This window comes from Peromyscus maniculatus, chromosome 8, assembly GCF_049852395.1.
Source record: "Peromyscus maniculatus bairdii isolate BWxNUB_F1_BW_parent chromosome 8, HU_Pman_BW_mat_3.1, whole genome shotgun sequence".
Classification (NCBI taxonomy): domain Eukaryota; kingdom Metazoa; phylum Chordata; class Mammalia; order Rodentia; family Cricetidae; genus Peromyscus; species Peromyscus maniculatus.
In genome coordinates this window covers 55,769,058-55,796,410 of record NC_134859.1, presented here as the reverse complement: position 1 = coordinate 55,796,410, position 27,353 = coordinate 55,769,058, and the positions used below count along the sequence as shown (strand labels likewise).

The 27,353-nt window shown below is 46.6% G+C and overlaps 1 protein-coding gene across 1 annotated transcript; it reads left to right on the top strand.

The window, feature by feature from the left end:
* The first annotated feature begins 1,514 nt into the window (after nt 1-1,514).
* On the top strand, nt 1,515-26,970 carry Dhx33 (DEAH-box helicase 33). The gene is made up of 12 exons (XM_006994102.4): nt 1,515-1,875; nt 6,446-6,606; nt 7,911-8,138; nt 8,314-8,484; nt 11,928-12,113; nt 12,765-12,876; nt 14,711-14,870; nt 15,008-15,096; nt 15,918-16,045; nt 16,393-16,596; nt 19,873-19,959; nt 23,717-26,970. Exons 1-12 carry the CDS (start codon nt 1,614-1,616, stop codon nt 24,023-24,025), a joined length of 2,097 nt encoding a protein of 698 aa, XP_006994164.1. The 5' UTR covers nt 1,515-1,613; the 3' UTR covers nt 24,026-26,970.
* The last annotated feature ends 383 nt before the right edge of the window (nt 26,971-27,353 follow it).

Sequence of the window (27,353 nt, the reverse complement as noted above, 5' to 3'; positions counted from 1 at the left end):
TTGCTGACATTCTGAGTGGACATGGATTGGTTAATGATGGCTGTGGGCAGGTGCAGGACTGAATTTCAAAGCACTCCTGATTTTATAAAGAATGGTTATTAACCCCATTCCTACCCAAATTTCCTGGTAAACCTGGGTATAGTATGGTTTCATGGGGACCCAGACATTCTAAATAGGGCTTTGAGCATCTCAGCAGGACCAAAGCCAAAGGCCACACCAGATTCCACAACAGACTGGGAAAAGTCCATGTCTGGAGGTTTTAAAAAGCAGGTCCACATACTAAATTTGGTAGATATCATTCACATGAGTTGAGAGCTATAGTTTATTCACTGGGAGCCACATTCCCTGTAAGAAAAAGCAAACCAGGCTGAAGAACTGGCCCATCAGTTAAGAGTACTAGCAGGTCTTCTAGGGGACCTGGGTTCCAAGCACTCAGGAGGCTCACAACTGCCTTTACCTCCAATTCCAGGGGATCCAACACCCTCTTCTGGCCTCTATGAGTATTGCATGCAAATAATACACAAACATACACACAAGTAAACTGCCCACACCCTACAAAAAAAACAAAAAGCAAAGCTAACCATTTGTTGCTTGCCAGTCTTTCTGTGTTGAATTAGCAAAGCATCTAAGAGCTTGTATTTGGAACAGGAAGGAAGAACTGGTTATATGCAAGGTTTCTGTGGGAGTACTAAATAATCCCATTGATTAACATGTGTACAATAGGACTGGGAAGCTGTGTAAAGAATGAGAATCTGGTAGGAATTACTGGGAGATGAGTTAAAGACAATTTCCTTTTTTTCCTTTTCTTGTATTATTTGAGCCTATCATTTTGTGAGAGAAATACATGCTATCAGAATCATAGGTCACTTTTTTGTAACTTAAGATACTAGTAACATTTTCAAAATTCTTTGCAGCATCTGAATGACTTTAATCTCAGAAAATTCATTTTCTACATTTGTAAATCGGACATATCAGTGGGTTCCTTAAAATGTGCATTGTTTTGCCGGGCAGTGGTGGCACACGCCTTTAATCCCAGCACTCGGGAGGCAGAGGCAGGCAGATCTCTGAGTTCGAGGCCAGCCTGGGCTATAGAGTGAGTTCCAGGACAGGCTCCAAAGCTACACAGAGAAACCCTGTCTCGAAAAATCCCCCAAAAAAGTGCATTGTTTAGAAAATTAAATGTTTGTGTTCCTCGTTGATCTTTACAGAATTAAGTAACTTCCTTAAAACGTGACTTATTGTTGGAGATCGAGGTGGGACCCTCATTTTTATTGGAAAGAAATAGCTTTGGCATAACTAGAGCCCAAAAGGACAACGTCGTTATCCAGCAAGGGCCTACGGAACCTCATAGCTATCGTTCCCTGTTGTTGCTCGGGCATTCTTTTTAGGTCGCACCTTCGGCCTTGCTCTCACAGGATGTACACGGTACCCAAACCCACAATGCATGTCGGGAATTGGAGTTCCCTTCCTAAAGTCTGGCGGCGGCTGTGAAGTCATCGGTGGTCGCCCAGACGCGCCTGCACGTGGCGAGAAAGGGGCGGTGCGCGCTCGCTGTCCACAGCGGACGGAGCGGAGCTGACGGCGTCCGCGCCTCCTGCCGCGGTCCTCCCGACATGCCGGAGGAGGCGGGCTTCCCGCCGGCCAAGAGATTCCGGCCGGGCTCCTGCCCTCCCGGGAGGCGAGTGGTGATGCTGCTGGCGGCTGGCGGCGGCGGCGGAGCAGGAGGAGGCCGGAGGCAGACGCCGCTGCTGGCCCAGCCCTCGGCCAGTCCCTACCGCGAGGCCCTGGAGCTGCAGCGCCGGAATCTGCCCATCTTTCGGGCGCGGGGGCAGCTATTGGCCCAGCTCCGAAACCTGGACAGTGCGGTCCTCATCGGTGAGTGGCCACCTTGGCGGGCGGGGCCTTCCTTGCTGTAGATTCCTGGCCTGGCGAGAGCAATTTTTCTTAGGTGCTTCTCACTCCCTTTGCGTTGGTTTCTTCCGCAAACTTGAAAGGTTTTCTGTGTCAGGCCTGGACAGGGACCTCGGGAAAGAGGCGGACCGAGTTATCCTGCTGGCGCTGACTGCCCTGTGCGAGTGCCTGGCGTGTATGGGGGTAAAGACTCACTCTCCGTGTGGGGGTGTGGGTGCATATCGGAGGCTCTGGGAGCTTTGAACGACGGGCCTCACCCAGGCTTTGGGGAGGCAGCTGCGGAGCGGGTCCGTGGGGACTGGCATTCTGTGCAGCGCTGGAGAGAGACTGGCGGCCAGAAACAGTTCAGTTAACGGGAACCAATTTCTTGGGTGTGAGAAGAGCTCGGGAGAGTTCGAGGGCAGGGACTGATTTCAAGGGGCTTGGATGCACAACCTTTAAGAACGAGGGGCCCTTGAGGGAATATCAGAAGCGAGGACGAAGACCAGCGAATGCTGGCAGTCAGTGGACTGGAGTTCTGTGGAGAGCGTGAATAGATGCAACAGTGTGGTCCACTGCTGCGAAGACCAGCTTTCAGCAGCTCAGGAGCTGAAGGGGAGGCAAGGAGGTGGCGAGCTCATCACTCTGTTGACTTTTTTTTTTTTAACCTGAGGGATTAATTAAATAAAATTTAATTCTGCCGGGGCCGGCGCACTCACGCACATATTCTCTCTCTCTCTCTCTCTCTCTCTCTCTCTCTCTCTCTCTCTCTCTCTCACACGCACACGCGCGCACACACACACACACACACACACGAATGCACACTCCGTAAGGATTTCTCTATCTTCTTAGTTTATTTTTTCTTTACAGTTTATATATCCCAGCAGAATCTTTCAAGCAGTATAAAAATTACAATATGGTTACATTCTATTTTCCAAATAAATGCTTATAGTGAATACAAGTAAAAAACATCATGCTTCTCATTTTCCCTTACATGATTAAACATTTTACATATTACAAGTGAAAAACAAATTATTTCCCAAAACCCACATACATTCATGTCTAAGCAACTTGTTATAGATTATCAAAGTGTAAGAAAGCAAGGTACTTTCTAAGATAGTTCTTTTGCTGTCCAGCTGCATTTTGTGGTTACAAAGAAAGGATCAATCATTTTATTATTTATCCCAAAAGACAATTATCTCAAAAGTAATTTTATAAAAAAAACTTAAGAATCACAAATCTAAACTTTTATATATGAAAAACAGTCAGTCATCTCTATTTTAAATCCTCAGGGTGCATCCCCACTCATCAACAGTTTTTTATTAAATCATATCAGGAAGGTGAGGGCAGAAATGGGTACAAGGAATTAATCACATTTGATCACCAACCCACCCTAGCAAGAAAGGTACCTCAGCCAGCAATAGCCAGACTACCATTGTTCTTGTCTCTTGACCTCAAAGAGTCCCTCCCTTGCTAAACTATGAAGTGTGCCTTTCTAAATTTTAAATTGTTCCCCAAGGTTTTCTTTTCTTTTCTTGACAGGGTTTCTCTGTGTAGCTTTGGAGCCTGTCCTGGATCTCGGTCTGTAGACCAGGCTCTCCTTGAACTCACAGAGATCCGCCTGCCTCTGCCTCCCAAGTGCTGGGATTAAAGGCATGCGCCACCACCACCCGGCTTCCCCAAGATTTTCTACATCAAAGTCATTAACGAAAACATCTTAACCTAACCTTAGTAACACCTCTCCATGTCTAAATTCTTTCTAAGGGTGGTGGTTGGATCATTAATCTGCTCCAGCAGCAATGCTTGGAAAAAGTCAGTCACTATTAAAGTACCAGTAACACTGCCCAGTGAGGGGCTAGAACCCCCTGAGAGTTTTCATACAACCCACACATGATGAGGGACGTGGTGACCACGAGGGCAGTAAGCAGAGCTGTGCGCAATAACAGCATGCGGTCCTCAGGGCATAGCATCCTTGGGGCTCCGCCTCTCCAAGGCTCACTTGAAGTGACGCCAGGCCATGTCCCATGAGTTCTGGTGTTGATTATTGGTCTCCCGTGGATCCTGACAAAGTCCCCTAATAATATATACACAAAAGAGGGGAAAGTGCACGCTGGATTTGGATGCGTGGTCTTGATCACAGCTCCTGCTGAGGACTTTTTCAGGAGAACTTTCAGAACAGATCTGGCACTGGACTGACATTAGGAGGTGAAAGGGTGAAGGCGGTGGAAACAGGCTTCTGCTTTGGCCAAACGAGGGATGCTGAGGAGCTAGCAAATATTTCCAGACTTGATGAACTGAGCAGAGAGCCACTGCAGATAGGATAGAGCTAATGGAGCAAAGGTCAGGAAGTGTGAGGGAAGGGGGCCCTGGCAACAGGGTTATGGAGAGCCCACCTGGCACAGGAGAAGGGCCATCTCAGAGGAGGCAACCGGGTGCAAGAGCCTTGTAGCAGGGAGTGGAGGGAAATCACAATTGAGGACTTTATATGAGACAGATGCAGGAGTCCTGGTGATACCAGAAGCCCCAGAGCCTCAAGTAGGCCCTCGGGGAGATGGAGACAGAAGACAAGATGGACGGTAGAGCTAGTGCCTGGGTGCATTTGGCTCCACATCTGCACGGTTGGCATATTTTATTTTTGCAATAGTCAGTTGCCTTAGAATAAGAATGGGAAAGATGCACAAGAGACATTGATCCAAGTCTCAGGTCGTGTGGAGGATTCAGCAGGAAACTGCAGGATAATCAAATTCTTAGTCTAAGATTCTTGGCTAAGTCAGAAAAGGTGAGCAGTTAGAGGCGGCAGGAAGCTGGGAGAAAATGCAAGGCACACACATTAAAGAGGATAAACGGTAGAAAGAAGAGTGTGCACATTTCCTGAGCTCTTCTACTCGGGTGCTGTTAGAGGTACCAACAGAGGGTAGAAATGAGGTGCTCAAGCCTGTGAAGAGACCTCTGCCCTCTGGCATTAGAAGAGGGAGAAACATTCAAATACTTCTGTACTGTTTGGAATGATCTGTGCTAGAAGAGAGATTAACAGGCACTAAGGATCCCAGAGCTGAGGGCCAGCAGTACAGTCTTGAGGGTGGGAATTTGCTGCCTGACTTACCCAGTAACTTACCAATTAGTATGAAGGCAGGCAGGTGTTGTACCCATAATAGTATAGGCAAAGACTCGAAGAGAACAGCAAGCAGCAGCCAGAGAAGGATGAGCAGTATATGAATAGATGTCTTTTCATATCAGTATATATCAATCTACATGACTCTCATATTTCATTTTATGTTGTAACTATACCAGTTACCTACTGTCTTAGTTAGGGTGTCTGTCGCTCTGTGAGACACTATGACCACGCCAACTCTTATAAAGGAAAGCATTTCATGGAGGCTGGCTTACAGTTCAGAGGTTTAGTCCATTATCATCATGGCAAGTGGTACGCAGGCAGACATGGTGCTGGAGAAGGAGCTGAGAGTTCTACATCTTGATCCATGGGCAGCAGGAGACTGGGGGCCACACTGGGCATAGCTTGAGCATAGGAGACCTCAAAGCCTGCTTCCAAAGTGACACACTTCATCCAAAAAAGCCACACCTCCTAATAGTGCCACTCCTATGGGCCAAGCATTCAAACACTTGAATCTTGAGTCTGTGGGGGCCATACCTATTCAAACCCCCACACCTACTATTTATTATACATATTTGCAGAATTTTTGCCATCATGGGGCAAATTGAATAAACATCTTTGTTTTCTTTTTTTTTTTTTTAATCTGCTTGGTATTTTATTATTTGATTATATATTTATACCAATGACTGTCAAAAGGCTAGAATACAGCCAGCAGGTCTGAGTACCTGCGATCAGTTTTTCCATCCTGATGACTTTCACTTCTCTATGATAGGAGTCCAGGAGGACTCAGTTAACAAATAATGCAAAGAATGGGGGAGGGGAGGGCTTTATAATCTACATGTGTAGATTATATAAATTAATTAATATATGAATTTATATAAATTAATATGGACACACCCACTGCACCTATCGGCTACACGTCCACAAGTCTACAAATGCACAGACGAAACAATCGTTGAGTGCCACATTCTCCCTAATGGAAGGTACTGGAGACAACCTAAGAGGAGCATCTTTGTTTTCTTAGACTCAATTTCTGTAAATGGAATTGTGCACCAGATCATATAAGCATCCTAAAAGTTTAGGGTGTTTTTATTGTTTGTTTGTGTGACAGTCTCTCTGTGATGTAGCGCTGGCTGTCCTGCAGCTGACTATGTAGACAAGGCTGGTCTATAACTCCGAATGATCCCCCTGCCTCTCTGCCTGCTGTAACAGGCCTGTGTCACCATGCCCAGCCCATTGTAAAGGTTTCTGAAATGTAATTGGGCCTCCTGGGAAACAGTAGCATGGCTGTTTTCTGGCAGTATACCTGGGTGCCCCTTTGCCTGAGGCTTACCAACTCATTGTTTTCTTTTGTGTTTTTGTTCTGTTTCTCCTGACTCTAAGCTTTTTATTTGGTGAGTTTACCTTAGTCTCATATGAACAGTAGTTTCTTCTCTCTCCTAGGGGAAACTGGCTCTGGGAAGACAACCCAGATCCCACAGTACCTCTATGAAGGGGGAATTAGCCGCCAGGGTGTCATTGCCGTGACCCAGCCCCGTCGAGTGGCTGCCATCTCTCTTGCTACTAGAGTCTCAGACGAGAAGAGGACTGAACTCGGGAAACTGGTACCTTGTTGCTTTATTGACTACCTGTTCCTCTTTACTAACAGGCACCCACTGGGCTTCTGCCCTTCATTTCTTTGAACAAGCTCGTCCTCACCCCTTCACCTCCCACTCCATTGTTACGTTGATTTGAAGTCTCCAATATGAAGGTAGCACTCTGAATCCTCAGTCCTTCTGCCTGGGTGTGCCATAACACCCAGTTGAACAGCAGGCTGCTTCCTTGCCACTGTTCTTAGGCTTTTAGAGTTTTCCCAATTCCAGAGAGATCAGTGGCTCTTAGTCCTGTTAGCTTTGGTCACAAAGCTCTTGGCAAGTTGTATAAATGAGACGCTTTCTTGTTTGGAGGTGCTGGAGACTGACCCTGTTAGGCAAGTGCCCTGCCACTGCGCTGGACCCTTTATACCTAGTTTACGAGTTTAAGACTTTAAGACACGTCATTTTTATGTTTGTTGGTTTGGTTTGAGTTTTTTGAGACAGGGTCTCACTTATAGCCCTGGCTAGCATGGAATGTGTAATATAGACCTATAGATCAGGGTAGCCTTGAAGTTATGGCAATCCTCCTATCTCTCTGCCCCCAGGGTGCTGGAATTATAGGCATGTGGTATCATGTCTGTCCAGAAACTTCTTTTACATCTATTACATGTATGTATGTATTATATATATATATATATATATATATATATATATATATATATATATATATATATTATAAAAATATGAACCCTGGCCAGTCAATGGTGGCCCACACCTTTAATCCCAGCACTCAGGAAGCAGAGGCAGGTGAGTTTCTGTGAGTTCGAGGCCAGCCTGGTCTACAGAGCGAGTTCCAGGACAGGCACCAAAGCTACACAGAGAAACCCTGTCTGGAAAAACAAACAAACAAACAAAATATGAACACTGTTCTTTACTTAATGTAGGTTTATAGAATGAGTCTTGGAACTATGTAGGAGACAGATTCAAATTTGTATTATATATGTGTGTCACAAATAAAAATATTTTGGACTTCTTTTCATGTCTGTTCATAAGTACCCTAAAGTAAGAGGTTAGGGTGTTTGTTTGTTTTCCTTTTCTTTATTAGTGTGTGTGTCACATATGGAGGTCAGAGGACAATTTGGGAGTCAAGTCTCTCATCTCTGTGGGCTCTAAGGAGGAGTAGGGCAGAGTGCTGTTGGTCTTGTTTACGGTGAGACCATAGTGCTGAGGACAGTGCTGGATATATAATTAATAAATATATATTTAACATATATTTATAATATAGTAGATATGGATCTATGTTTATTAAATAAAGGAGTCATATTTTCTCTCAGGTTGGCTATACTGTGCGCTTCGAGGATGTCACTTCAGAAGACACCAGGATCAAGTTCCTGACAGATGGCATGCTTCTTCGAGAAGCAATTTCAGACTCCTTGCTTCGAAAGTACAGCTGTGTCATTTTGGACGAGGCCCACGAGCGGACCCTCCACACAGATGTGCTCTTTGGAGTGGTGAAGGCGGCGCAGCAGAGGCGGAGGGAACTAGGGAAACTGCCTCTCAAAGTATGCGCAATGTGTTCAAGGACGGGGCGGTCTCTCCGGGGGTGTTTCTCCGCCCATTCTGCTTCAGCCACGTGGGAGGAAGTTAGCCATGGTGGGGTGACACAGGCCTCAGCCATCTGCTTCATAGACATGCTGTGCACCATTTATTTCCCATCCTCCTCGTTCTTTTCTGTAGGTGATTGTGATGTCAGCTACCATGGATGTTGACCTGTTTTCTCAGTATTTCAATGGAGCCCCTGTCCTCTACCTTGAAGGTCGGCAGCATCCAATCCAGGTTTTCTATACCAAGCAGCCTCAGCAGGACTACCTGCATGCCGCGCTTGTCTCAGTCTTCCAGATCCACCAGGTATGGAAAGGGGTGAAAATCCTGGCAAATTCTCTTTCACCTTACAGCTAACTGTGAGAACAGTTAGCCCCTGAATCTTAGAGCTTTGTGAACTGTATCATCAGGAATAGGCTTATTTGTGGCCAGTGAGATGCCCAGAGGTAAAGGGGCTTGGTACCAAGGCTGTTGACTTGAGTTTATTCCCTGGGATCCACATGATCAAAAGAGAGAACCATCTCCAAAGTCTTCCTCTGACCTCCACACATGTGCCACACACACAAATGAATAAATATAATAAAAATTGTTCAGAAAAAGTTAACTCATTACATTTGTTTTGCCACTTTTATGAGATTTCTTATTTTCTCTGAAAAGAAAAATATTTCAGCTATCAGCAGCTATTCTCTGAGCTAGAAAGCTGTCATGTAGAGGAGTGGCTTTCGAACGTCTCTTTATATCAGAACCCGTGGGGGAAAAGCATATATTACGTCACAACCCAGTATGCTATACAAGTATGTCTTGTCATGTACCCAGGCTGGCTTCCAACTTGCCATCTTCCTGCCTCGGTTTTCTGAGTGCTGGAATTATGAGTATGCACCACCACACATGTCCTGAGGTGTTTCAGAAGTTTTAGAGAGATACTGCAAACTGTCTTTTAATTTTGTTAAACATTTACATGTGAGGGATTCAGGGCTGGGGAGCGATTCAGTGGGTAAAGTGCTTGCCAAACAAGCGTGAAGACTCGGTTCAGATCCCCAGCACTCACATAAAAGCCACTGAAGTGACGTGCATCTGGAATCCTAGGAGTTGTCAGGGAAGGAGGGATGGAGACAAGTGGATCCCTGGAACTTGCTGGACAGCGTCCTAAACAGTCTGTGAGCTCCAGATTCAGTGAGAGATCCTGTCTCAAAAATAAGGTGAATGGTAGTAGGTGAAGATTAGATTTCTGGTCTCCATATTCATCACGCACATGAACATATATATATAAAACAAAAAGGCTTTGAGTGATTAAATCCTATTGTTTTGATTTAATTTGTATAGACTTCTTAATCTTTGTATTAATTTCCTGAGAAAATCTAGAGGCAAACAATTTCATTTTAAGAAAGGCATCAGTTGGTCTGGGCATGTTGCTCAGTCTATAGAGGGAAGGTCCAGCATGCATGAAGCCCTGGGTTTGATCCCCAGCACTGGATGAAGCAGGCACGGCAGCACTAATTGAAGGTCCAGGCAGGAAGATCAAGAGTTCAGGGTCATCCTCTCCACATAGTGAGCTTGAGTTCAGTCTGGGTACTTGAGAGCTTGTCTCAGAAAAGAAATTGAAGAGTTGATTTTAACAATCTCTTGATTAAAAACAGCAGTTTAGCCAGGTGTGGTGGCATATGCCTTTAATCCCAGCACTTGGGAGGCAGGTAGATCTCTAAGTTTGAGGCAGGCCTGGTCTACATGAGTTCCAGGCCAGTAAGGACTACATAGAGAGATCCTGTGTGTTACCCCCCAACACACACACACACACACACACACACACACACATCTTGATTAAAAACAGCAGTTGAGCTAGTCATCATGGTGGTTCATATGTCAAGCAGATACCTGTGTGAGGCCACCCTAGTCTGTATATTGAGTTCCAGGCCAGCCAGCAGTTGCTATGAAAGCTACTTTTGAGTTTTAAAATACCCTGTTTATGTTACTGTTTCTATTTTTTAAAATAGTAAGAAGGTCCAAAAAAACAAAAACAAAAATAGTAAGCCAGGAGGCGGGCGATGGTGGCGCACACCTTTAATCCCAGCACTTGGAGGCAGAGCCAGGTGTATCTCTGTGAGTTTGAGGCCAGCCTGGTCTACAGACTGAGATCTAGGACAGGCACCAAAGCTACACAGAGAAACCCTGTCTCGAAAAAAAAAAAAAAGGTAGGCCAGGATTAAGACATACTCCTTCCCACACCCTCCTGTGTTCTCCATCCTTTCAACATAGCTATATCGTCATGGTCTTTAAATTCGACATCAGTGATTACTATGAGGAGCCTACATTGTTAGCGACCCTCTGTCCCTATCCTGGTCTCCTGAACAATTGGTTCCCGCCTTCAGTGTGGTACATCTTACACTGTCTCATGTGCCAGTCATGGGATGCTGTGTGCAGTCTCTGGGGTCGTTTGTGCTGCCATGCAGTTGGTGCAGGTTGCTCTGCGAGATGTCCTCGTTGTCCTCCTGCACCCTGCCCATGCCAGACCAGTGCTGTACCGCTGAGCCATGTGCTCCGTCCTCATTTCTCGTCACTATTCTCCTTAGTAGGTGTCCCTAACCAGCCTTCTCCTCCATGTCTTCCACCTTTCACAAATGAGTTCAACCCTCTTCTCTCCCATACTCTTGTCATTTGGGGGCAGTGATTTTTTTTTTTTCTCCTGGGGGATGAAAACGGTGGTTTTTACTGTCATCTGGTAATGTCTGAAAGAGAAGAAAAGGTCAGGTGCTTCTTTCAGCTGCCAAAACTCAGTTGAGTGGGTTTTGTTTTGTTTTGTTTTTTTAGAATTTTATTTTAAAATTTTATTGTGTGCGGGGAGGTGTGTGTGTGCTTGATGTGTGTGGGGACAGGAGCAGAGTATACATGTAGAGACCAAAGGATGACTTTGTGGGTCCCTGGGCTCAGCTTCAAGTGACGAGGCTTGCACGGCAAATGCCTTCAGCCCGAGCCGGCTCACAGCAAGCTTCCAGTTCAGTGAGAGACCCTACCTCAGGCAGGCAGATAAAGTCAGACACTTGACATCTTCCTCTGACCATACGTGAGCACAGGCATACATGCTTACAAACACACCATACCACACATACAAATACCACACTTACAAGAAAAAGAAGAGAAAGAAGCTCTTAAAAAATTATGGTTTGCACTTATTTATTGTGTTGTTGGGGGAGGGGTGCTCAAGACACAGTGCCTGTAAGGAGGTCAAAGAGCAACCCAAGGGGCATTTCCTTCCTTCCACCCCGTGGGTCCTGGGAATCAAACTCAGGCTAGCAGCCTTGGCAACAAGTGTCTTTTCCCACTGAGCCACCTCACCTCAAGAAGTTTTATGCCGAGTTTCCTTGCCTCTGATTAGGTTTTCATTGTATTGTCTTACAAAAGCAATGTTAATTTCCTTTCAAAACTTGACCTGATTTGGTTGACTGGCTCTCGTGTTAACAACTGCATTGCTGGTAAGCATTCTCTCCCAGGGAGGTGCCACTACCAGACTTGTTTCATCTTAAAAAGTAAAACAGAGCCAGGCAGTGGTGGCACACGCCTTTAATCCCAGCACTCAGGAGGCAGAACCTGGCGTATCTCTGTGAGTTCGAGGCCAGCCTGGTCTACACAGCAAGATCCAGGACAGGCACCAAAACTACACAGAAAAACCCTATTTCAGGGGAAGGAAAAAAAATGAAACAGAAAACAAAAACCCTCTTGGAAACATCCTCATCATCAGTATTCCCTCTCTCTAGGAAGCCCCCTCTTCCCAGGACATCCTGGTCTTCCTTACTGGTCAGGAGGAGATCGAAGCAATGAGCAAGACCTGCCGAGACATTGCAAAGCACCTCCCTGACGGCTGCCCTGCAATGCTCGTCCTTCCTCTGTACGCCTCCCTGCCCTACTCACAGCAGCTTCGAGTCTTTCAAGGGGCCCCAAAGGTGAGTGTGCCACCTTTCTGCCAGCCACGTCAGTGGGCATCAAATCACATGGACCAGTGGGGCCTGTGTGCCTCTCCCCATGATCCAGAGACGTTGGAGGGATACTCAGGTACCAGGTGTAGAGTGGAGAGCTGCAGGGAGAGCTGTCCTGTGAGGAGAGGTGAGGGAGGGCACAAGGTGTCCAGGCCAAAAGGTGAGTGAGTGGCTCCTCGGAGGGCTGGTAGAAATTCATTGCCCACGTACCGTTTGTTGTGTGCCAGACACAGTGCTGACACTCACACAGACCATCATGAGGGATGCGAAGGCCCCCAAGAAGGGAGGTGAGAATTACTTTAGGTGTAATTACTTAAGAATTACAGTAAGATGCTGGCAGGGCCGGGATTCCAACTCCCACCTATTTACCCACCTTGAGTCTTGTTCCACTGCATCTCCTCGCCTCAAATTAACCTTCAAGACCTCAGTGAAAGGACCAGTGTCCTCCTTTGCCCCTGTCTCTTATCAGGTAGAATGACTGAAATCGGTGTGACTACTATTACTAATGACGTCACCTCGTCTTGATCATAAGCAAGTTGTGGAAATGCATGGTTAGAATGTTCTTAACTTCTGAATCGTGTGTGTCATATGGCTTTTTGGTTTTCTTCCTCCTTTTAGGGCTATCGCAAAGTGATCATTTCAACCAACATCGCTGAAACCTCCATAACCATTACAGGAATAAAATATGTAGTTGACACGGGCATGGTTAAAGCAAAGAAGTATAACCCTGGTGAGAAACTGTAGCTCATGAATGTCTCCTTTGTGTAGCGAGCAGTGGTTAAAACTAACCCCACCACTTCCTCCCAAGTAAACACTTCATGTTTGTGAGGAGCTGAGATTTGAGTGACAGGAACAGTTCCAAGTCAGGTCCATAAAAGAGACCTGAGGCAGGAAGTCAAGAGAGGACTCAGTTGCAGAGAACCTGGGAAGGACAGAAAGAGCCTGGACTGAGGTGTGAAAGCCCGCTGGAAGCTGGGGGAGAATGGTGGCAAGAAGGCCAGGGACAGCCGGGTACCAGTGGCAGTCTCTGGAGGGCTACCAGAGGGTGGGTGTCTGGGCTTTCAGGGTTCCCAGTAAGGAGACGGGTATATGGGCTTTCAGGGTTCCCAGTAAGGAGACAGGTGCCCAGGCTGGACAGGGTTCCCAGTAAGGAGACAGGTGCCCTGGCTGGACAGGGTTCCCAGTAAGGAGACAGGTGCCCTGGCTAGACACGGTTCCCAGTAAGGAGACAGGTGCCCTGGCTGGACAGGGTTCCCAGTAAGGAGACAGGTGCCCAGGCTGGACAGGGTTCCCAGCAAGGAGACAGGTGCCCTGGCTAGACACGGTTCCCAGTAAGGAGACAGGTGCCCAGGCTGGACAAGGTTCCCAGCAAGGAGACAGGTGCCCTGGCTAGACACGGTTCCCAGTAAGGAGACAGGTGCCCTGGCTGGACAGGGTTCCCAGTAAGGAGACAGGTGCCCTGGCTGGACAAGGTTCCCAGCAAGGAGACAGGTGTCCTGGCTAGACACGGTTCCCAGTAAGGAGACAGGTGCCCTGGCTGGACAGGGTTCCCAGCAAGGAGACAGGTGCCCTGGCTGGACAGGGTTCCCAGTAAGGAGACAGGTGCCCTGGCTGGACAGGGTTCCCAGTAAGGAGACAGGTGCCCTGGCTGGACAGGGTTCTCAGTAAGCATCGAGGGAAGCCCTGGCTGTCTCTTGCGAGTGTCAAGCTTCCTTGAAGTCAGTCTTATGCATTTCTGATTCATACCTTGCTTTATTCTACAGAGAATTTAGGGCCCCTACAATTATTATTGCTTCTCAATATTTAATTGGCATGTTCTACTAAGCTGGAGAGATCAACTTTCACACATGTCTCCTGGTGATAACATGTCAATCTCTAGTGCCTGGCACAAAATATTCCCGTACTTGAAAGAATTGATGTCTTTTACTTCCAGGGGAAAGAAGTCACATGATCTGTTCTTATAGAATTGGGAGGGAGGACAAAGGACCCTGTCATCATTGGTTGGTGTGTGACCAGCCTTCCCAGTTAGATAGAAACTCTCTCCACACCAAAATCCCCAAGAAACCCTCAGTGCCGCTTGGCTGGGTAGTCAGTCCTCCCATGATGTAAGCCCAGACTTCTTCTTTTTCTTTTCTAAATTCATTTTACATACCAACCACAGTACCCCCTCCCACCTCTCCTCCAACTCCCTTTCCTTGCCTCCCCCCAACCCACCTCCCGTCCACGCCTCCAAAAGAGTAAGGCCTCCCATGGGGAGTCAACAAAGCCTGGCACATTAAGTTGAAGGCCCAAACTTCTGAAACCATTCTGCCCCCTTGCTTGCGGAGGGTGTGGTGGTGTTTTTCATAACATTTCACACATGATCATTGCTAGGCTCAGTTTCACTGTGAGGTTTAAAGTGGCCGAGCAGCCTGGGTTTGTGCTTTCTTGCTTAGCCTTGAGTTTTTCCGGACCCCGTGTTGCAGAAACACTCAGCGTACTCGGCATCATTCTTTTTGCCGGCACTCTAGAAACAGTTGGCTTCTGTGATGAAGCAGAGCACTCCCGGCCTTTTCTCCCTGCAGACAGTGGTCTGGAGGTACTAGCTGTACAGCGAGTGTCAAAGACACAGGCCTGGCAACGCACAGGGAGGGCTGGCCGAGAGGACAGTGGCATCTGCTACCGGCTCTACACCGAGGATGAGTTTGACAAGTTTGAGAAGATGACAGTGCCAGAGATCCAGAGGTAGGTCCGTGTTGTGCCTGCCCCGTGCCATGTACCCCAGCCTCCTTCCCATCTGCTCCTGCCCACGGGCTTTGGCTTTCACTAACGCTCTCGGCAGGTCAGGGACAGACGACTGACCCTCATTTCTCTCCTCACAGATGTAACCTGGCAAGTGTGATACTGCAGCTCCTGGCCATGAAAGTCCCCAATGTGCTCACCTTTGACTTCATGTCCAAACCATCTCCAGGTAAGCCGGAAGCCAGACAGATAGACAGACAACAGCAGAGGACTCCTTCCCCCAGGAAAAGTATTTTGAGGAAGAAAAAAAAGTATTTTGGTCGTGTTCTTTTGCTGATTTGATTTCATTTATTATGAAATGATAGGTTCCGTGTTATAGCACCCTTATGCAGGGTCCAGGGAGGTCATCAGGCATCCTTGGGATGCCCCTGAAGGCCAAAGGATAAAGGGAGCATGTTCCTTTGTGTGAAACTGGGATTTGACTGGTCCTCCTTCATTAGTAATCACTGACACAGAGTGGTGGCAGCTTTGGACCTGGACCCTTATCGCTGTGCCATTTTCCTTTTCTGTAAGAGAGAGAGTAAGCTGTCAGTAGCTATCCCGGTTCCACCCCGTCCTCAGTTCAGGTCTTCTTCTCTCAAAGAGACATTCTCTGGCTGTCTTCTACACAAAAATCTGTAAATAAAAAAAAACCAAATACCACACAGGGCACACTCCTATCTATATATTTATATTTCATTTTGAAATTCCTAGAAAGGAATAATATGAACTACAAGAGTAATACGGCCAGCATCTGTGTGATACTACCCACACCGTGGAAGCCAAGCCCTGCCTAGAGCCATTTGCCTCCTTCCCATCCCTCTGGGTAACTGCCCTCCACAATTGCTGTGTACATTTCTTCTTCTGTGGTACCATTAAGGCTTAGAAAAGTATGAGCACAGTGGCGGGCGGCCTTGGGGGTAGAGTTATAAGCGCCCAGAAGCACTCAACTAGCTGCACCTTCTTCCTGTTTTGGACTTCTGGCTCCTTTTTGTGTCTCCGTTTCTGTAGATCACATTCAGGCGGCCATTGCCCAACTGGACCTGTTAGGTGCTCTTGAACATAAGGATGACCAGCTTGCCCTGACTCCAATTGGAAGAAAGATGGCAGCATTTCCTTTAGAGCCCAAATTTGCCAAAGTAAATGACCCCTCCTCCTCATTCCCTTTCTCTGTATTACAGGTCAGGAAATGCCCAGTGCTTCTGAACTAACCTCGTTTGCATTCTTAAATATGACCTATCACCCCAGTTTGTATACAGTGCTGATTGGTGTGTGTGGGATTAAGACATCAGTCATAGCCCCACCCACAAAGCTGTGGGATCCTGTGGGGTTGACGTCATTCTGTTTTACAAAGAAGTGAGTGGCGTTGACACTGCCTTGTGGTCTTAAAGCCACGCGCTCCTTAAAGGGAGGCTGCAAGAGTGTACAGAAACACTAATCAGAAGCTAAGAAACTTGACGCATGCGTTTGCAATCTGACTTTCCAGACTATCCTCCTGTCCTCCAAATTCCACTGTACGGAAGAGATTCTGACCATAGTCTCCCTGCTATCTGTGGACAGTGTCCTTTACAACCCTCCTGCCCGGAGAGATGAAGTGCAAAGTGTCCGGAAGAAATTCATATCCAGTGAGGGTGATCACATCACCCTGCTCAACATCTATCGGACCTTCAAAAACATAGGTGGGAATAAGGTGAGCCTTGTCCGTGCTTTCAGGCATGTTTTTAAGTATACTTCTTCTTTTTTTTTTTTTTTTTTGACAAAATCATCTTAAAGAGTCACACACATGCCAGGCAGTGGTGGCACACGCCTTTAATCCTAGCACTCGGGAGGCAGAGGCAGGAGGATCTTTGTGAGTTCGAGGCCAGCCTGGTCTTCAGAGCGAGATCCAGTACACGCACGAAAACTACCCAGAGAAATCCTTTCTCGAAAAAACCATTAAAAAAAAGAGACACACACACACACACACACACACACACACACACACACATAAAAAAAGCCAGCTGTCATCTCAGAAATATGTATATGCTGGGAATCACTAGAATGAAACATTAGTTCAGGTATTCCTTCTGCTTGGTTTAACACAGACTGTGTGGACAAGTTAGTTAAGTCATTGACTCTGTCTCAACCACTACAATTATCCCTTTTTCTTTTCTTTTCTTTTTTTGGTTGTTTGTTTTTTGTTTTGAGACAAAGTCTCTGTAACCCTGGCTGTCCTGGAACTCATACGTAGACTAGGCTGACCTGGAACACATAGATACCCACCTGCCTCTGCCTCCAGAATGCTAGGATTAAAGGTGAGCGCCACTACGCTTAGCTCTAGGCCATTATTCCCATTATTCATTACTGTAAAAAAAATACTTGAGACAGGCCATTTTATAAAAAAAAAAAAGAGAGAGAGATTTATTTTGGCTCATATTCTAGACTGGTAAGACTTAGAAGCCTTATCTGATGCTTCAAGGTAGAACAGAGCATCACACATCAAGAGAAAGGCAGTGTGTGTTTGGTCTCTTCCTCTTTGCCTAATTAGGAACCAGTGGGAATTCAGTCATGGGGCTCTACCTTCTGGCCTTATTTAAACCCAGTCATTTTCCAGATTTCCTACTGCTATTATAAACAACATAATTTTTACATTGGGGTGTGTGTGTGTGTGTTTGCCTTCTTGTGTATCTAAGTACCACAAGCTTGCTGTTCTTGTGGAGGCCAGAGGCTTCAGATTCCCAGAGATGGTTGTAAGCCACCGTGTAAGTGCTGGAAATTGGACCTGGCCCTCTGAAAGAGCAGGCTGTGTTAACCATTGACCTGGCTCTCCAGCCCCAAAGTTTTTAAAATTTGTTTTGTTTTTTTGAAACAGGTTCTCACTATATAACTCCAAGGCCTGAAATTCTCTATGTAGGCTGACCTCACGCAGAGATCTGCCTGCCTTTTCCTGCCGAGTGCTAGGATTAAAGGCCTGTGCTACTGTTATGCCCAGCTATTTATTTTAAGGGATTTTAGTTTGGTTTGGTTTTTGTTTTTTCAAGACAGGGTTTCTCTGTGTAGCTCTGTCTGTACTAGAACTTGCACTATAGACCAGGCTGGCCTCGAACTCACAGAGATCTGCCTGCCTCTGCCTCCTGAGTGCTGGGATTAAAGGTGAGCGCCGCCACCGCCGCTGTCATCACCATCCAGCTTGTTTTCTTTTTTGAGACAAGGTTTTACTATGTAGCTCTGGCTATCCTGAACTCACTATGTAGATCAGGCTGGCCTAAAACTCAGAGATCTGCCTGAAGTGCTAAGATAAAAAAGACATGTCCCACTATACCCAGTTTATTTTAAATTTTAAATTGTACTTTATTTGTTCATATAGGGAAAGAGGAAGCATATATGTAGAGGTCAGAAGACAACTTTTGGTCTCTCCTTCCACCATGTGCATCCCAGGGCTCGAACTTGGGTCATTAGGCGTGGTGGCGGAAACCTTACTCACAGAGCCATCTTGCTGCCCCACAAATACCATGATTGAATTAAGTTTCCACTTAATGTTTCACAGTAGGTATTCAATGAAGCATTGGAGAGTATTCAGACCGTATCTAAACCACACAAGATGGTTTTCTTGCCCCACTGTTCTACTAGTTTTTTGATATCATACTTTAGTTCCTCATACTAAGATGGGAAATGGCAGTATATTCTCTTATGTGTTAATAAATTCATAATTGTGCCTTAGTGTGTATTCTTTAAAAAAAATGCTACCCTATATTTTTAGTATTTGCTAACTTTGCTGTATTTACCTTTGCTTGTTTATGTTTATACTTTGCATGTGTGTATTCAAGTGTGCATGGGTTGTGTGCACACACATATATAGATGTTGCCATATGGCACCTATAGAGGTCAGAGCACAACTTGTAGGAGTTGGTTCTGTCCTATGGTTATGGGTACATGGGGGTTTAATTCAGGTATTCAGATTTGGCAGCAAGCATCTTGACCAGCTGAGCTCTCTCGCTGGCCCTCAATTTATATTTAAACAAAAAAAAGTGCTGATTGGGCTGGAGAAATGGCTCAGAGATTAAGAGTACTGACTAGTGTTCCAGAGGTCCTGAGTTCAATTCCCAGCAACCACATGGTGGCTCACAACCATCTATAATGAGATCTGGTGCCCTTTTCTGGCATACAGGCATATATGCAGGCAGAACACTGTATACATAATAAATAATAATAATAAATAAATAATAATAAAAAAGTGCTGATGCAGTCAAAGTACTGAGTCCTTCTTTACGGAAGACTGACCTGCCCTTGGTGTGTGTTCCACCAAGAGGATATCATCAATTTGTTTGTCACTAAGCAGAGTCTTGCTTATGTGTGTAACCCAGGTTGACCTCAGACTTGGGCTCTTCAGCCTTCCAAGTGCTGAACCACGGGTATGTGCCACCACACCCAGCACTAAGGATATGCTTTTCAACAGGGTCTGGTAGGCTGTGCCAGGCTACATAATAAGCTCCCAAATAAATCACACAGATAGGGACTTATTATTACTTATGAATACCCTGACCTTAGCTTAGCTTATTTCTAGCCAGCTTTTCTTAAATTATCCCATCTGTCTTTTGCCTCTAGGCTCTTACCTTTCTCTTACTTGTGTATATCTTACTTTCATTCTTACTACATAGGTGGCTGGGTGACTGGGTGGCTGGGTGGCTGGCCCCTAGCATCCTCCCCTCCTCGTTCTCTTGTTCTTTCTTCTTTCTTCTCAGATTTCTCCTATTTATTTCCTCTGCCTGCCAGCCCCGTCTGTCCTTTCTCCTGCCTCACTGTTGGCCATTCAGTTCTGTATTAGACCATCAGGTATTTTAGCAAAGTATCACAGCTTCACAGTTAAACAAATGCAACATAAAAGAATGCAACACATATTTGCATCATTAAACAAATGTCCACAACATAAACAAATGTAGCACATCTTAAAATAATATTCCACAACGTCTCCTTTTCTTCTCTTCAGGACTGGTGCAAAGAGAATTTTGTCAACAGCAAGAATATGCTGCTAGTAGCTGAAGTCAGAGCACAGCTAAGGGAAATCTGCTTAAAGGTAGTACCTCCCTTTCAAGAAGTTTTTATTTTACTATGGGGATCTTGGATTGCTTGCTGCTGCTGGTATGAAAGGACAGGGTTTCTCTGTGTAAGGTGCTTGTCCTGGCTCTCACTCTGGTTTTTTGTTTGTTTGTTTGTTTGGTTGGTTGGTTGGTTGGTTGGTTTTGGTTTTTCAAGACAGGGCTTGAAAACTCGGTGTACCTTTGCGCCTTTCCTAGAACTCACTCTGTAGCCCAGGCTGGCCTCGAACTCACAGAGATCCACCTGCCTCTGCCTCCTGAGAGCTGGGATTAAAGGCGTGCGCCACCACAGTCTGGCTGTAGAAGAATTTAAAATGCACAAGAAAGTAAAAGTTACCCATAATTCTACTGCTCGCGCTCTCTCTCTCTCTCTCTCTCTCTCTCTCCCTCCCTCCCTCCCTCCCTCCCTCCCTTCCTCTCCCACTCTCTCACATACATACACACACACACACACACAATTGTGATTTGTTCCTAGAAATCCATAGTGATTTGTGTTTGTTTTTCCTCCCCCTCCCCCTCCCCCACCCCCCCCCCACCCCAGTCGCAGTGACTGGACCCTCTAGGCAGTGCTCTGCCACGGAGCCCTTTAGCTTATCTTTCACAGTTACATTGTATCTGTGACCTACATTCCTTTTTTTTTTTTTTTTTTTTTTTTTTTTTTTTTTTTTTTTTTTGAGGGGGCCAGTACTGGGCATGGAACCCTGGACCTCACGCCTAAATTTTATAAACTTTGTAACTATTTTCTGATCTAAAAAAATACTACTAAACTGAAGAAAAATTGGAAAACACCAGAGAGGCAAAAAGATGTAGCTTTAAAAAAAAAAAAAAACAGGGTCTTGCTTATGTATGTAATAACTCTGCTGTGTACTTGAAACTTGGAGGCCGCCCAGTGTTCAGTAAGGAGAACGGAAACTGTCCCCCTCTTTGCTGTGGTTTGTGCCTGTGTCTGAGCCTGTGTCGGACACGCACCCTGTCTGCTGAAGCTGTCTTCATTTTAGCAGCTTCCCTTCTTCATGGTCCAGACGCCTCTGGGACTGCGCTCAGCTTTGCGGTGTCGGGGTCAAGCAGGTTCTGCCCTCCAGGGCCTCCCTAGTTCATGCACCCAGGACCACTGCTGTTCCATCCAGGGAGTTTGTCTGCAGTGTGCTGGGTGGGGGGAGCGGGAGGCAGACTCTGCACTGGGATCTCCAGGAGCTGCAGGGCCTCCGTCAGTGAACCTCGAGGCAGGTGAGTGGCCCCGCAGCTTGGTCCACCCAGTGGCCTCAGGGTTAGGACTGTCAGACTCCAAAGCTGTCCTCAGCCCTGTCCTCCTTAGTGCTCTCGTGGGGCTGGGCTGCCTTCAGCCTCCCTGGACATGGAGACTGCTGAGCTACTTCTTCCTCTGCAGCCTGTGGAGCCCAGAGCCTGGTGGCAAGTGCCATATCGCCAGGTACACTCTAGGCAGCCGAACTGTGTCTTTGGGGTTTGTTTGGTTTTTAGATTTACTTGGTTATTTTTAGATTATTTTATGTGTTTTGTTTGTATGTATACATGTGCAACACATACATGTTTGATGCCCATAGAGGTCAGAAGAGGACATCAGATCCCCTGGAACTATAATTATAGATGATTGTGAGTCACCATGTGGGTGCTAGAAATCGAATCCAGATCCCCCCTGCAGAAGCAACAAGTGCCTTGGGACTGAGCCTTCTCTAGTCCCAAGCTGTGTCTTAATAGATGAGTTTAAAGGAAAAAATGGTTAGCTGATTGGTAAGAACAAGAGCCCTTGAGCCATTATAAAGTAAATGGAACTTTCCAAAAGACAGAGTGATAGTGTCATAGATCCCATACACAGAAAACAGAGACACGCCTCACAAGGTACTGAACTAAGGAACTGGAAGAAGCCACGTGGAGCTACAACTGTTTGCTCTCTGGACTCGCTGATCTTCTGTCCTTGCTCCTCTCCATATACTTCCTTTCCTCTTCTCACCTTCCTCCTCACTTGTAAGGAATAACGTGTCGTGGCCTCTCACTCAGGACTTCGGCAGCCACTGCTTAGATCTCATGTTTCAGAGGCTGCACAGATCCAGCAAGTGGTCTCTTCATTTGACCAGCAATGTAAGAGTCTGTGACTCAGCGGCTGTTGTGTAGAAGGGCACTGACGGGCAGCTGGCATCCCACTGCAGAGGAGGGTGGCATGCCAGCATGCCAGCTAGGAGCAGCAGGTGCAGAGGCCTGAGATGGGAATCACCTCATAGATCTGTGAGCGAAAGATGAGGTGGTTGATGGTGGGAGGTCGTAGGATCCCTGAAGAAAAGGCCTTAGAAAAAGACGGGCAAGGTGGTCTCGCTCAGGGCTCCTCCATAAGAGAATTGCATTGTTTGGTTAGGAGCAGTGCAAACACTGGAAGTGGAGAGGGTGAAGAATGATTGGGGCTGCGCTGTGGGAAGGTTCAGTGAGCGCAGGATGTGAGAGGACTTTAAAGGGGGAGTTGATGGTGTAGACAAAATGAAAAGAAAGCTTCTCTTTCCGGGGTTACCTGGTGAGAGGGTAGGCTGCCTGTGTGTGACAGTCTTCCTGGAGAGATGGAAAACAAACATCTTCTCACCCCAGACAGGGAACTGACGGCAGACCAAATTAAAGACCCCAGTCCACCTTGGTGAACCAGTGAGTCTTACTGGGGCTGGCTAGAGGAGCAGCAATGGCTTAGGGACAGCTGCCTCGCCAAAGCCCCCCCCAGCATGGGTGACCGCTCGTGAGAGCTGGAGCACACTGTACACCTTCCGGCTGACAGGCTGGAGAGTCTTCAGGTGCTTCAGTCGGCCTGAGCTGCTCCCGGGAAGCTCAGCTGGTCCGGGCAGTCTGACTGGACTGTGCTGCTTTCATTTAGCTCAGTGAGTTTAAAAGAGTCTCTGCCTGGCAGCTCAGCTGCTCTTCAGAGGTCTCTCAGCACTCTTTACAACTTGCATGTGCTGGGGGTGGAGGGCCTCATGCTTCCAGGACTTCTGAAGCCTTTGAGTTGTTTGCTCAGTGAGCTTGACTGCAGGATGGAGTGAGTGTTTTACCTCCCTTTAGGACAGTCTCCCTCCCCCCTCTGTCTCTGTCTCTCTCTTTGGGGGGCAGGGGTGGAAGGTTAGAACTTCCCCTGCAGCTCGAGTTAGACAGTTGTGAGCTGTCACATGGCTGTTTTGACTTGTACCCAGGTCCTCTGGAAGAGCAGCCAGAGCTCTTAAGTGCTAAGCCATTTCTCCAGCCCCCATCCTGCTTGTTTGTTTGTTTGTTTGGTTTGGTTTTTTGAGACAAGGTTTCTCTGTGTAGCTCTGGAACTCTCTCTGTAGACCAGGCTGGCCTCAAACTCAGAGATCCTCTGCCTCCCAAGTGCTGGGATTAAAGGCATGTACCACCACCACTTGGCCCCCATCCGGAGTAAGATGCTTCTCTCCAAGCTGGATGGTTCCATCTCAGGAAATTGCTGCTCAACACAGCCGACCTGTGTACAGCGTATAGCCTACGCGGAGGTCTCTCTCCTAGAACCACCTTTACTAGGCTGACATTTCCCTGTTTTTGTTTTTTGTCTTTCTCCCCCATGCCTTCGTCCTCCCCCTGAGCTGCTGCCTGTGGCAACTGAAGTGCCTCCTTTTGTCTGTCCATCAAGAGTTCCGTTGGTGTTGGCTGCACTTGAGATTTTGCTGCCCCCTGCACTGTACAGTGATGGGGAGGATTAATGTTTGGGGTCTTTTCTGCTTCCTAAAACAGATGTCAATGCCAATCGTGTCATCTCGAGGGGACATGGAGAGTGTCCGCCGCTGCCTGGCTCACAGCCTCTTTATGAGTACTGCCGAACTCCAGCCAGATGGCACCTATGCCACCACGGACACACACCAGCCAGTGGCCATCCACCCGTCATCTGTCCTCTTCCACTGCAAGCCCGCCTGTGTGGTATACACCGCACTACTCTACACCAACAAATGCTACATGCGTGACCTCTGTGTTGTGGATGCCGAGTGGCTCTACGAGGCTGCCCCTGACTACTTCCGGAGGAAGCTGAGGACTGCCAGAAACTGATCAGGAGCTTAGATCACAGTTACTTCCAAGTAGACTCGGAAGCTGGAGAAACCACACACTTCAGTGCAGCCAGACTTGCTGAATTCAAGAGCTTGGAAGCGTTGATGAAACTCAACCTCAGCCATGCGGACAGTGCTCACACTTAGACCCGAGAAATGAGAGTTGTGCTTTGGGTTTGACTGGGCGATTTTGAGGGACTGAATTAACTCCTGAGCCTCAGTTTCCTTATAGGCCAGAGGGGGATACGACTTACAAGTTTAGAGAAAATGAATAGAAAGCTACCCAGAGATTTGCCTGGCACAAGATAAGACAATCAGTGAATTGTAAGCCATTGTGCTTTGTGCTACTAACTAGGTACAACACCACCCCTTGAGCTCTTGTGACTGGGGGAGGGGGTGTTTCTGGGAGGAGCCATAGGAAGCTACAGATCCAATTGTACAAATCCTCAGTGTTTCTCCCCCTTGCCACCTCCTCCCCTCATGGAACCCAGGGCCTCCTGCATGCTATGCAGACACTGCCACTGAGCCAATCCCCAGCCTTTGCTCCTATTTGAATGTCTACCTGTATGTCTTCTACCTAGAAAACAGAAGGAACGAACCCCACAGACAGTGCCAGAGTAAGGTGTATTCTGATGGCTCAGGGTGTAGCACATTCTCTTGTCTCTCCAAGCAGAGACCAGCAAGGAGTTCCTTGACTGGTCCTCAGTGCCTCTGTGGTTGCCTGTCCCCAGGGATGCTTTCAGGAGACAGGCAGGTTTCCTGAAACTGGAAAGCCAGCCTTTCAGTGCAGTGGCCTTCTGAAGCCCAGTGGTGATTTTCACCCCATTGAGCAGCCTCTGTTCAGGTGGGGCCCAAGTCAGAGCTGCTGGGTGGCAGGGAGGGGACAGATGCTTGATGGCTCAGAAGCCAGAGTGTCAGTTCGTCCTTTCACCACCCTCAGTCTTTGTGTTTTGGTCTTAATGATTTTCAGGATCCTTTTTTCTTCTTTGCAGGGACCTGGGGACAATTAGCTTTGCTACTTCCTAACCAGATGCCACTCTCAAACCTTCATTATCTGCATTAGTCAGAGGGAAGTAGAGAAGCCTGTCCATCCTTTCCCTGTTTGGAGAAGATTCGTCTTAGTTGATTGTTAGGAGCAGACAGTCCCTGGTGTGGTGGTTCATACCTGTAACCGGGCTGAGGGGAGGACTGAAGCTTCCGGGCTAGCCTAGTGGAGGAAGAAAAAAAAGCACACTTTCCCAGAAAATGTTTGAACCTAGCAACAGCCAGATTTAGCCCTTTTATTGTACTTAGTTGGTCCAGACATATCTCTACTACTAGGTTTTGTCATTTATACAATGAATTGTGTTTATAAGCAGAGGGCCAAACTGCCTACAGTGTACCTCAAAGACAGAGGGCAGTTTCTTTTCTCGGGTCCAACAAGCTCTTTCCAGAGGGCCAAGCCTGCCTGGACACTTCCATTCCAGGGCCTCATTGGTCCACAGTGTGTATGTTGAGTCCAGTCTAGGCTTCATTATAACCCTAACCATGAGCAGTCAAGCTTTTAGCCAGTGTTTAGGGTTGTCTGGGTACTCGTGACTTAGTTCTTTGATAAAATGGTTACATTACCAACTTTATGAAAAGCTATCAAGAAAGTCTTTCCTTTTAAAGTGTATTTTTCCTATTTAAACAAAGGGGTTGGGGTGTTTATTTAGCCTTGCTTGGGAAGAGAAACTTTTGTATTTTTAATAGAGCATTCTATTAAAATAGAAAACAAGGGGGGCAATATTTTCCTCAGCAATGAACAGTTTCTGTTCCCCAGTAAACTAAGAGGGTGTTTTCTGGGTCAAGGAAAACTTAGCTTCCATTGACTGACTCCAGAGTGAGCACTGGAAACGTACCCTGGATTGACTAGCTGCAGTGAGAGTCCTGAGTACTTGCCAGAAAAGGACTGAAGGATAGAGTTTCTGAATAGCTTTAATGTTTCTGTACAGAAATATGTTCATCACTTTAACATTGTGGTAGAATTTTAATAGAGTATTTAGTTTTTTATTGGGCTTTTAAAAAAATAGCTTTTTAACAAAGCTGCTCAGGGACTAAATCAGATGGAAACCCCATTCTGACTCCTTATATTACTACAAAGAAGTTAATAATTATCTTGAGCCGCAGGGACCCTTTAAGCTTTTTCAAGAAAGGAAAATGTTGCCTGGCAGTGATGGCACATGCCTTTAATCCCAGCACTTGGGAGGCAGAGGCAGGTCGATCTCTGAGTTCAAGGACAGCCTGGGCTACACAGTGAGTTCCAGGAAAGGCGCAAAACTACAGAGAAACCTGTCTCGAGGGAGGGGTGTGTGTGTGTAAAATTTTTCGTGATTTTACTGCAATACAACCTGAGCTACTTTTCCGGTTGGTAAACTCTCTCCGACCTGAAGAATCCAGTCTGGACAGAACAGCCTCAAATCAAACATGACCTTCAGCAGCCCTGCAACACCCAGGGCCAGGGTTTTATTACCAGGTCCCTAGTGAAAACCTTTACACCTCTGTCTGTTGTAATAGGATTCCAAAACAGCAAAACATTTACTGTGACACAAATCCTTGTACTCCAGCTACCAGGATCTGTTTGGAACTATGGCCATGCATCTGAGATGCCATTCCTTGAGCACATAAGCTAGACTGTACCTGTGGGGAAATTTTTTATATTGGTTGCTATAGTGTAGAAAAAAAAAAAAACTAAAGAGCAAAAATATCAAGTTGATTTGGACTTGTGCTGTATTCTATCTGATCTCAGACATAACATAAAAACAGTTCTTGTGTGTAATGCTTAAATTTGCCTTGGACTATCAAATCCATAAAACAATGAATCTTGTTTATGATCTGTGTGGCCTCTTTTGTTGGGCCTCCTTTCCCTTATTTATAGAATGCTGTTTAGAATATTAAACATTAGCCTTATTGCCATTCCTTTGGTAAGACTTAGTATCTGTGTTTTCTTTTGGTTTTGGTGTTTTGAGACCAGATCTCTCTGAAACCCACTATGTAGACCAGGCTGGCCTAGAACTCCCTGAGAGCTGTCTGCGTTCCTGGTGCTGGGAGTGTAAGACACGAGTGTTCGTTTGTTGTTTTATATGTTTGTGTGGTTTGCCTGCATGTCTATGCACATACTCGCCTGGTGTTCATGGAAGTCAAAAGAGGGTGTCTGATGCCCCAGAACTCGAGTTAGATGGTTGTGAGCTAGCATGTGGGTGCTGGGAATCGAGAACTCTAGTTCTCTGCAAGAGCAACAAATAAAGGCCCTTAACCACTGAGCCTTATCTCCAGCCCTTGGTGTCCTTAATTCTTAACCTAAATGTGAT

Bases quoted from the DNA above. Each gene is read 5' to 3' on its own strand.
- Dhx33 (XM_006994102.4), top strand. From the start codon at position 1,614: ATGCCGGAGGAGGCGGGCTTCCCGCCGGCCAAGAGATTCCGGCCGGGC. The intron at 8,485-11,927 runs GTATGGAAAGGG...CCCTCTCTCTAG, and splicing joins CAGTCTTCCAGATCCACCAG to GAAGCCCCCTCTTCCCAGGA. The intron at 12,877-14,710 runs GTGAGAAACTGT...TTCTCCCTGCAG, and splicing joins AGCAAAGAAGTATAACCCTG to ACAGTGGTCTGGAGGTACTA.